Source organism: Bos indicus x Bos taurus, chromosome 8 (genome assembly GCF_003369695.1).
Source record: "Bos indicus x Bos taurus breed Angus x Brahman F1 hybrid chromosome 8, Bos_hybrid_MaternalHap_v2.0, whole genome shotgun sequence".
Classification (NCBI taxonomy): domain Eukaryota; kingdom Metazoa; phylum Chordata; class Mammalia; order Artiodactyla; family Bovidae; genus Bos; species Bos indicus x Bos taurus.
Genome location: NC_040083.1, coordinates 102,231,956 through 102,243,366, shown reverse-complemented (window position 1 = coordinate 102,243,366; position 11,411 = coordinate 102,231,956). Strand labels below are relative to the sequence as shown.

The 11,411-nt window shown below is 43.3% G+C and overlaps 1 protein-coding gene across 1 annotated transcript; it reads right to left on the bottom strand.

The window, feature by feature from the left end:
- Positions 1-1,036: 1,036 nt before the first annotated feature.
- LOC113897513 (major allergen Equ c 1-like) lies at positions 1,037-11,152 on the bottom strand. The gene is made up of 7 exons (XM_027550242.1): positions 11,128-11,152; positions 6,912-6,930; positions 4,160-4,233; positions 2,932-3,036; positions 2,480-2,581; positions 2,235-2,284; positions 1,037-1,302 (listed from the first exon to the last, which is right to left on the bottom strand). Exons 1-6 carry the CDS (start codon positions 11,150-11,152, stop codon positions 2,247-2,249), a joined length of 363 nt encoding a protein of 120 aa, XP_027406043.1. The 3' UTR covers positions 1,037-1,302; positions 2,235-2,246.
- Between the last annotated feature and the right edge of the window lie 259 nt (positions 11,153-11,411).

The window sequence follows — 11,411 nt, the reverse complement described above, 5'->3', positions numbered from 1 at the left end:
GTAAGCTCCCCAAAGAAGAGACCAATAACATTTAGCCTCATTGATGCCTCCTGACCGTACTAAGTATAGAATGCTGAAGATAAGTATTGATCACATTTCATGGAATCTCACTTAACATGTTCACAGTAAATAAAAGCAGTGATTGAAGGTTTTCTAAGAGTATGAAAAGACACCAACCAAGAGAAAAATAAACGGCATATGATACAACGTATGTGTGTAGTCTAAAATATGGCAGAAATGAACCTGTCTGTGAAGCAGAAATGGAATCATAAACATAGAAAACAGACCTGTGGTTGCCAAGGGCGATAGGTGATGGGGGAGGGATAGAATGGGAGTTTGGGATTAGCAGGTGTAAGCTATTATATACAGAATGGATAAATGTCTTACTTATAGCACAGGGAACTATACTGAATATCCTGTGATAAACCATAAGGGAAAGGAATATGAAAGAGAGTGTGTGTGTGTATATATATATATATATATATATATATATATATATATATGACTGAATCACTTTGCTGTACAGCAGAAATTAACATTGTAAATCAACTATACTTCAACAAGGTTTTTTAAAATGAAGAATTTGAAATTAATAGCAACTTACAATGGTAGTTTTCAACTTAGATATCATAGATGTGTTTCTAAAAAATAAAAGCATTTGCCGTACCAGAAAAAGAAAGAAAGGACACTGACAATCTCAGAGGATGGATGAGTTAGAGAAGCTGGGTTGTAAAGGCGTATCCTAAAACATGTTGAGCTGGTGTCAGCCCCAGCAGCAACTCTCTCTCAGACTGAAAAAGAGAATTCTAGGATGGAGCAATTTCTAGGGCAAGTCTTACAGTTTATCAGGTCACTAAGAAATGGGTAACTCAAAAGACAAGTAGCACTCATCGAGACAGAGACTTACTGCAGACAAGGGAAAATCCTGAAACTCGGGGAAGGTTCTGAGAGCCTAGGGGAAGGTTCTGGTCACAAGGCCTCATTTTCTTCCTGTCACCCCCACGTCCCTTACATAAACGAAGAAAAACCACATGACTGCAAGGCAAATCATTTATTGAACAGGTTGAGGAAGGTCTTATTCATGGACCTGCTGTCCTGAATGGGACAAAGGGAATCGGAAATCTGGAGGAAACTTTGATTCTCGGTGAGCTGCTAAGGCTTCCTAGATAATTAGGGAATATCCTGAAGATGCAGAGACGGTGCCTTCCCGTGCGATAGTGGTGGAAGTCAGGCCCCAGCACTTGGCATAAGATGATGTGGGAACCATGGAAGAGAAGATTCTGGAGCCCAAATGAGGTGGCACTAAATAAGCAAATGAGAATGAGAACACAAAAGCTTATTAAGTGCTTCTCAGACGGAACTGAGGACGAAGAGAATTTCTGTTACCAAAAATACGTTGAAGAAATAGTCATCAACCTGCATTCTAACCCATGCTATTTGCCAGAATAGGGGAAGGGGGAGTGTTAATGATTCTTTTCCTGTTTTTTTCTATTGTTGATCCCATCTTAACCTGCCCCAGAGCCTATGAAAAGAAGAGTGGAAGCAATGAAGGATGCTAGGCTTATTTCTGCCATCCTCAGCACTGGAAGTTTTCAAGTGTTTTTGACAAATTGGCAAAAGCCATAGCAATCTTTTATTAAATGCTGACTTTATGTAAGCCATAGTTGCTAAGACTTTCACCTACATTATCTGAATGAACCCACACAATAAATCTGAGGTAGGAAACAGATGAGGAAACTCAAGAGACTATTTTCCAGGTTAGAAGACAACTGGAAATTCAGACAGCTCTATTTCCAGATTACAAGTTAAAAATATGGAGAGATTGAAGGAAGAAATTCTTTCCATATATTGGAGGGTGAGATGGGCTTTCAGGATTAGAGACGGACCACAAACACAGAATGTATTTGAGTATCATACTCACATTCTTTTCCCATTTAAAACTGTAATTCTTAGTGATTGTTTCCCACATTATCAATTACTGAGCCCTTTTCTCCAGCATTATATTCACACAGTAATTCTGTAAGGTAGACATCATTTTTTCCCTTTAACTGCTATATGATTTGCTTAAAAAGCTCATGGCAGGAGGAGATCCTGAACCCAGATCCTCCAACTCCAAATTTCAAGCTCTTCCTACCAAATTATTTTTATTGTGATTTTTAAATCTTCTATTGTAATCCCCTAATGCTTCTGGAAGGTACTGAATCCTGGGCCACCCCATCTCCAGCAGAGCTCACCAAACTGCAGTCCTAGGCCACTCCATTCCCTCGCGCCTGCAAGCAGCGATCTGTAGAGGCAGAGAAGAGCACATTCAAACACCAACACCAGTTTACTTCCCAGAACAAAACCAGATGATTTTCCAGGTTAAGACAAAGGGGACTGAATGGGGGTATTAACTTCTCTTGCATTTCTCCCTTCAGTAACATTCCTACTCAGCAACATGGGACTTCAGGCAGAGAAAGCCAGAGATAGCTCAACTTACCCACTTTGGTCAGGTCAATAACGTTTTCCTTAACAACTCCATACTTTTGGCAAATTTCCACAAACTCGTTCTTGAGTTCTGGACTCGTATCTGGTTCTCGGGCTGTGGGAAGAGTAACAGGAGCTGTTTTGTCCTGTTTCCTGGTGATTGAGGCTCATGAGAGGGGTGGGTCTCCAGCTGAGTGGGAAAGTGAATGGCACTGATTACATGCTTAGGCACAAGTCTCAGGGATGGAAAAAAGTCTTTCTTGAATGTGACACCTTAGGATATCTTTCTGGCACAGTGAGAGAGTCATCATCTTCCCATCACTGAGCCCTAGAGATTTTACCAAAGGGGAGCATCTGTCTTTAATGGGGAGGGAGGTCCCAGGGTACGACAGGGAAGTCCACTCTGTCTCCTTCCTTCCCTGGTCTCGCCACCCCAAGATGAGTGCCAGCATGAAAGTACTCTACCGTAGAGCTCTAGCAGTTTGAACGAGTCGCTGAAATTCTCGAGATAAAAAATAATATGTTGACTATAGTTCACCTGAAGTATGCGAAATTTATTCTCTCCATCATCTGTGGAGAAAACAGAACATGGCTCAGAACTTCTTTGGTCTGTGGGAAAGAAATGAAACCCTTTTACCTGTTCTCTCCCACAAAACAAATCCTGAAAGAAATAGTGATATCTACTGCCTTCCATCTGCATCTCTCTGGGCTTCGAGATGCAATTTCTAAGCAACACCGATGGAGTGACTATTAGGAGTAGAAAAATTCAGCCACAGCAGTAACTTCCCCTCTATTATGACACCTTGGCCCCACCTACCTCCCTCGGCCATCTCTGCCAAATGTCTCCTCTATGAGCCCCATTGGCCTTATATACCCAGTGCTATAACCTGAATGATATGCTCTGGCAATGGCTATCAGATATCATCAGAAAGTGGGCCATGGAACTACCCTGGTGGTCAAGTGGATAAGATTCCACCTGCCAATTCATGGGATCGGGTTCAATCCCTGGGTCCAAGAAGATCCCACATGCTTTGGGGAAACTAAAATGGTATCCTCTAGAGCCACATGCCCCAGCTACTGAGCCCACATGGTGCAATTACCGAGCCCCTGAGCCCTGGAGACCATGATCCTCAACAAGAGAGAAGGCACCACAATGAGAAGCCATGGGATTCTCCAGACAAGAATACTGGAGCGGGTTGCCATGCTCCCCTCCAGGGGATCTTCCAAACCCAGAGATCAAACCCAGGTCTCCTGCATTGCAGGTGGAATCTTTGCCCAATGAGAAGCCTGCTCATCACAATTAGAGAATAGCTCCTGGTTGCTAAATCTAGAGAAAATCTAAAGGCAACAATGAAGACTCAGTGCAGCCAAAATAAATAAATATTTTTTTTTAAAGTGGGCAAGGAATGTGAAACTGTCCTGCCAATTTACTTTTTTATTTGCCAACTTCCTTTTGTTGTAGGAAATACATATGACCAAGCTTATTTCTCTGTCTGATGGTACTGTGTGCCAGGCACTGGCTTTGACACACACATTTCTCCCAAATTCAGGATATTGACTATTAGATGGTCACATTAGATTACCTAAACCAACATATAAGGAATTCATCAAATCCTGAAGAGATTGGAGTAAATTCCTTGCAGCTGGAAGTAGAATTTAGAAAGACTTTTTTTTTTTTTTTTAACATACTTACAGCTAACAGTATATACGCCATCCTCTCCTGTGCTGTCACAAGTCAAAGGAAGCTCAGTACACACTCCGTTTACCCTGTAAAACAAAATGAGCTGATGCCCAAGAGATCCTGAAGGGACTGACCCCCTCACATTCTACCTGTAACTTGACTTTCCCATTTCATTGATTAGCTGTTGAACATTTTGGATATAGTTTCCAAAGCACTTTTATTTACATGATAGCACTTCATTTGGTACTTAGAGAATGAGTCCACTTCTTCTGTCACTATGACTCTGTCACCTCTTCCCACTATTAGTGTTATGACAGCTACTTGTCTAGAGAATTAGCTGGGTTCTGACCATGTGCCAGTCTCTCAGATAGAGCCTTACAAACATCACCTTGCTTGGTCCTCACAAAAAGACACGAGAGAGAATTATATCATCATCTTTTACTCCAGAGAAGACTGAGGAAGAAAGAGATGAATTTTCCTGGTGACACAAAGAGAATCAGAACTGGATCGGGTGTTGGTTCTGAATCCTGTGCTCTTAGCCTGTGCTGTCTTTCCATGGACAGGGAGGCCTGGCGTGCTGTGATTCATGGGGTCGCAAAGACTCGGACACGACTGAGCGACTGAACTGATCTGATCTGAACGATCTGACGCCTCTCTATCCCTTACCTCCTCTATTCCCACTGAAAAGTATTCCTGTCCCAATTCTTATCCCTGAAATCTAGCAAAGTCACAGGCTCAGGTTCCTCAATCCCTGGGTCAGTGCCAACGATTTTATCAAGGATGGACCCTGATTTTAGTAAAGGCCCAGAATATATGCACATTCGTGCGCGTAAAGATCCAACACCAAATTCAGACTTCTGTTTTTCCTTTCCCAAGCAAAAAAATACACACTTACTTTGTATGCATTTTAATAAACAAAGAAGAATTTTCCAAGAGACTGATGTACTCCACAAAAAACCTCATGCTACCATTTTCTATCTTTTCCCTGTCGTCTGAGGCCAAGAGAATTGAAAACCATTCCCCTGTAATCTGCAATAAATCAATAAAATGACTGGGTGAGAGAAGAGGAAAGGAGTACAACATGAACCCTTGTCTCCTTGAACACTGACCTCTCGGCCAGGACCCTCATCATGATGATGTGAAGATGAAATTAGATTCGGGTCGATCGGCACTATATCTAGGACTTTTTCCACTGTTCACTGTTCCTCCAGTAAGTTGGAGGTTCCCTAAGTGTTGTCACCTTTAACATGGCACCACTGCCCTTTCTTAGACCAAGATCTGAAGCCTTCCATTGCCGGGGACCAGCCCCGGCTGATCCAGGGTACTCGAAGGAGAGACGGCGTCGGCGAGGGTCAGGATACGATAGCTTCAATTAGATATTAATTAGAGATATAAAGAGTAATAGAATAAGGATAGCTCAGTAGGAAAATTCAGTGGAGAAAAGAGGCTGAGTAGCTTGGTTTACGCGGGAGACCAATAAAACTTCAAGACAAGAAGTTTGCACCACTTACGTAGGCCGCAGGCGTCCTTCCGTTCTCCCGAAGGAGAGGAGACACTGAGGCCTCCCCGGTCGGATCTTAGAAGCCCAGGCATAATTAGTAAGCATGGTGGGTTCCGCGCTCCAGATGGAGACTCAGCCAGAGTGAGAGAGAGAGCGACATGGGGAGACCAGTATTTCGAGAAACTGATCCCAATTCTTTATTTTCCAGAGTCTGTTTTTATACACTGAGATGTTATACAAAAGTCACGTGGGGACAGCAGTCCTGACTTTTATTAAAGTCAGGTGCTTCACACAAATGTATACAGAGGTCTTAGGGGTGTTACATCATCTTCTGGCCAGGTGGGCCTGCTGACAATTTACGACCCTCTCCTTGTGACAGCGGTCAGTCAATCAGGACACTTATTTCTCCAGGGCTGATTATTCTCAAAACAGACGCCACCCAAATAAAGTTACATTCCTACAGGGTGAGGGTGTAGTGGGTTTTAGTTAAGGAAAGAATTTACTTAGCCTAAGGTCTAACGTGATTAATATCAAAGGTTAATTCTATATATTCATTAATGTGTGTAAGGGCAGGGGATGTGGAGACTTAGCAACAAACATTGGCTCAACAAATGAAAAACCCTTCACCAATACAATTTCTAATCAGCCCATTATACTTATACTAATAGTTTTCTAACTTTTCTAAGGAACCTGTTTTTAGAAGGTTTAAAGCATCTCGTGCCTCTCACGGTTGGGAGGCTGTGAGCAATCACATGTGGCCGGACGAGCCTGTCAGGCAGGCTAGAGAACCTTCAGAGGAGTTTGTAGGTTAAAACACTCTTATCACACCCAGGAATTATTATTAACTGGAGCTCTAGGTTAACTCCTTCTCCAAAAGAGGTGGTGGGGGACAGCCCCCTGTAAAGTCAGAGATGTAGGTAAGAGCACAAAGTAGTAAAGTAGGCAGGCTCTGGTTATGGGGGTAGACGCTCGAGGATTTCCAGGGGGACTCCTGAGGCTCGATCCCGCCTTTGCGTATGTCGAGCCTCCTTCCTCATGACCTTTGCCATGGGCGGAGTACCTCACTCTGGCCCCCAACATTCCATTTCCTCTATTATGTCAAGGACCGCCTCTCCTCCCAGAGGGCCACTCTGCTTCAGAATCTTCCAAAAAGCCCTCCAAAATCCAAAGCCACTGTGCCCCACTGCCCTTGAGTGAGCGTGGGGCTTCCCTCATAGCTCAGTTGGTAAAGAATCTGCCTGCAGTTTGCTTCCCTGCCCTTACCTCTGGAATATCGAAGTTGCTTCTCACAACATCAGAGTTTCCCTCCTGGGCACAGACTAGGGTCAGCCCCAGACACAGCAGCAGCAGCTTCATCTTGGCAGGAGACAGCGCTGTCTTCTCTACTGTCACTGGGAGTGAGTCTCTTCCTGATGGTGGCTTGGCTCCCCAGGCCTCTCCTTTTATATCTGCTCCAGGTCCAGTTTACTGTCCACAAGGCACCACCCCACTTCCTCCCACATTGTGACATGGGCTGTTATTCCCTGGGGTGAGGCCAAGGACTGTTCATGACCTTCTGAAATTTGGCAACTTCATCTCTTTTCGATATGCTTAGTGACCTTAAATTTCTCAAAACACATACTCTAGAAAAATAGTGGAGACTTGAAAGGGCTGCCTTGTGGAACCAGATTTAACTGTGGATCTGGCTTCAGTTCAGTTCAGTTGCTCAGTTGTGTCCAACTCTTTGCAACCCCATGAATTGCAGCATGCCAGGCTTCCCTGTCCATCACCAACTCCTGGAGTTCACTCAGACTCATGGCCATCGAGACAGTGATGCCATCCAGCCATCTCATCCTCTGTCGTCCCCTTCTCCTCCTGCCCGCAATCCCTCCCAGCATCAGAGTCTTTTCCAATGAGTCAACTCTTCGCATGAGGTGGCCAAAGTACTGGAGTTTCAGCTTTAGCATCATTCCTTCCAAAGAAATCCCAGGGCTGATCTCCTGCAGAATGGACTGGTTGGGTCTCCTTGCAGTCCAAGGGACTCTCAAGAGTCTTCTCCAACACCACAGTTCAAAAGCATCAATTCTTCGGTGCTCAGCTTTCTTCACAATCCAAATCTCACATCCATATATGACCACTGGAAAAACCATAGCCTTGACTAGATGGACCTTTGTTGGAAAAGTAATATCTCTGCTTTTCAATATGCTATCTAGATTGGTCATAACTTTTTTTCCAAGGAATAAGCGTCTTTTCATTGCATGGCTGCAATCACCATCTGCAGTGATTTGGGAGCCCCCAAAAATAAAGTCTGCCACTGTTTCCACTGTTTCCCCATCTATTTCCCATGAAGTGATGGGACCAGATGCCATGATCTTAGTTTTCTGAATGTTGAGCTTTAAGCCAACTTTTTCACTCTTCTCTTTCACTTTCATCAAGAGCCTTTTTAGTTCCTTTTCACTTTCTGCCGTAAGCGTGGTGTCATCTGCATATCTGAGGTTATTGATATTTCTCCTGGCAATCTTGATTCCAGCTTGTGCATCTTCCAGCCCAGCGTTTCTCATTATGTACTCTGCATATAGTTAAATAAACAGGGTGACAATATACAGCCTTGACGTACTCCTTTTCCTATTTGGAACCAGTCTGTTGTTCCATGTCCAGTTCTAACTGTTGCTTCCTGACCTGCATATAGGTTTCTCAAGAGGCAGGTCAGGTGGTCTGGTATTCCCATCTCATTCAGAATTTTCCACAGTTTATTGTGATCCACACAGTCAAAGGCTTTGGCATAGTCAATGAAGCAGAAATAGATGTTTTTTCTGGAACTCTCTTGCTTTTTCCATGATCCAGTGGATGCTGGCAATTTGATCTCTGGTTCCTCTGTCTTTTCTAAAACCAGCTTGAACATCTGGGAGTTCATGGTTCACGTATTGCTGAAGCCTGGCTTGGAGAATTTTGAGCATTACTTTACTAGTGTGTGAGATGAGTGCAATTGTGTGGTAGTTTCAGCATTCTTTGGCATTGCCTTTCTTTGGGATTGGAATGAAAACTAACCTTTTCCAGTCCTGTGGCCACTGCTGAGTTTTCCAAATTTGCTGGCATATTGAGTGCAGCACTTTCACAGCATTATCTTTCAGGATTTGAAATAGCTCAACTGGAATTCCATCACTGTAGTGATGCTTTCTAAGGCCCACTTGACTTCACATTCCAGGATGTCTGGCTCTAGGTGAGTGATCACACCATCGTGATTATCTGGGTTGTGAAGATCTTTTTTGTACAGTTCTTCTGTGTATTCTTCGTATCTTCTGCTTCTGTTAGGTCCATACCATTTCTGTCCTTTATAGAGCCTATCTTTGCATGAAATGTTCCCTTGGTATCTCTAATTTTCTTGAAGAGATCTCTAGTCTTTCCCATTCTGCTGTTTGCCTCTATTTCTTTCTTGATTGCTGAGGAAGACTTTCTTATCTCTTCTTGCTATTCTTTGGAACTCTGCATTCAGATGCTTGTATCTTTCATTTTCTCTTTTGCTTTTCACTTCTCTTCTTTTCACAGCTATTTGTAAGGCCTCCTCAGACAGCCATTTTTGCTTTTTTGCATTTCTTTTCCATGGAGATGGTCTTGAGTTCTGTCTCCTGTATAATGTCATGAACCTCTGTCCATAGTTCATCAGGCACTCTATCTATCAGATCTAGTCCCTTAAATCTACTTCTCACATCCACTGTATAATCATAAGGGATTTGATTTAGGTCATACATGAATGGTCTGGTGGTTTTCCCTACTTACTTCAATTTAAGTCTGAATTTGGCAATAAGGAGCTCATTATCTGAGCCACAGTCAGCTCCTGGTCTTGTTTTTGCTGACTGTATAGAGCTTCTCCATCTTTGGCTGCAAAGAATATCATCAGTCTGATTTCAGTGTTGACCATCTGGTGATGTCCATGTGTAGAGTCTTCTCTTGTGTTGTTGGAAGAGGGTGTTTGCTATGACCAGTGCATTTTCTTAGCAAAACTCTATTAGTCTTTGCCCTGCTTCATTCTGTATTCCAGGGCCAAATTTGCCTGTTACCCCAGCTGTTTCTTGACTTCCTACTTTTGCATTCCAGTCCCCTATAATGAAAAGGACATCTTTTCGGGGTGTTAGTTCTAAAAGGTCTTGTAGGTCTTCATAGAACCGTTCAACTTCAACTTCTTCAGCATTACTGGTTGGGGCATAGGCTTGGATTACTGTGATATTGAATGGTTTGCCTTGGAAACGAATAGAGATCATTCTGTTGTTTTTGAGATTGCATCCAAGTACTGCATTTTGGACTGTTTTGTTGACCGTGATGGCTACTGCATTTCTTCTAAGGGATTTCTGCCCACAGTAGTAGGTATAATGGTCATCTGAGTTAAATTCACCCATTCCAGTCCATTTGAGTTCGCTGATTCCTAGAATGTCGACGTTCACTCTTGCCATCTCCTGTTTGACCACTTCCAATTTGCCTTGATTCATGGACCTGACATTCCAGGTTCCTATGCAATATTGCTCTTTACAGCATCGGACCTTGCTTCTATCACCAGTCACATCCACAACTGGGTATTGTTTTTGCTTTGGCTCCATCCCTTCATTCTTTCTGGAGTTATTTTTCCATTGATCTCCAGTAGCACATTGGGCACCTACTGACCTGGGGAGTTCCTCTTTCAGTATCCTATCATTTTGCCTTTTCATACTGTTCATGGGGTTCTCAAGGCAAGAATACTGAAGATACCCCACGTCCAAGGTAAGAGAAACCCAAGTAAGATGGTAGGTGTTGCAAGAGGGCATCAGAGGGCAGACACACTGAAACCATAATCACAGAAAACTAGCCAATCTGATCACACGGACCACAGCCTTGCCTAACTCAATGAAACTAAGCCATGCCCGTGGGGCCACCCAAGATGGGTGGGTCATGGTGGAGAGGGCTGACAGAATGTGGTCCACTGGAGAAGGGAATGGCAAACCACTTCAGTATTCTTGCCTTGAGAACTCCATGAACAGTATGAAAAGGATCTGGCTTAGAATCCAAAATCCAGTTACATGTGGCAGAAATGGAGTCTAACCAAGGAATGGGGTGGTAGGGACTCTGTGTCTCAATGGAATTTGGTGAATCACTTCATTTTGAAAGCCTCAGAAACAAAGAAACTGTCTCTGCCAAAGATGATGGTAGCTATCACAAAGCATTAACACAGAGTTGGTTAAAATGGGGTTGGATGAACTATTAACAAAGTCTTTAAAGTATGGTGTCTGGTATTCAGTACATTTAAATTCCTTTTCCTTTTTGTCTGAACTCAACCCCTGTAGTCTTGCCTTTCCACACAATGACTAAGGCAGTGTGTAATCACTGTGTACACCTCACCATTCTTAGGTTCCAGAAGATAAATAGAGAAGTACAAGATGCCATCCTTCCTTTAAACAAGTTTCAATGAAGGTAGGGAAATGCTTCCTGTACTCAATAAGAACTTAATCCTACAAGCATGAAAATAACTCACCTGAATGGGACCAAGTCCAGACCATTGTTGGTCAGCAAAGGGGTGATGGTAGGAGGTAGTATTATGCAGATAGTGCCTAAGGGGACTTCCCTGGTGGTCCAGTGCTTAAGAATGTGCCTTCCAATGCAGGGGATGCGGTTCGACTTCTGGTTGGGAAACTAAGATCCCATAAGTCACAGAGCAACTAAGCCCATGAGCAACAGCTACTGAGTCCATGTTCCTGAACCACAGGGCGGCAACTAAGACTAAATGCAGCCAAAGATGAATCTTTTTTTTTTTTAAGG

Bases quoted from the DNA above. Each gene is read 5' to 3' on its own strand.
- LOC113897513 (XM_027550242.1), bottom strand. From the start codon at position 11,152: ATGGTCTGGACTTGGTCCCATTCAG. The intron at 3,037-4,159 runs GTAAGTATGTTA...TTTTCTCCACAG, and splicing joins TGGCGTATATACTGTTAGCT to ATGATGGAGAGAATAAATTT. The intron at 2,582-2,931 runs GTAGAGTACTTT...CTCTTCCCACAG, and splicing joins CAAACTGCTAGAGCTCTACG to CCCGAGAACCAGATACGAGT.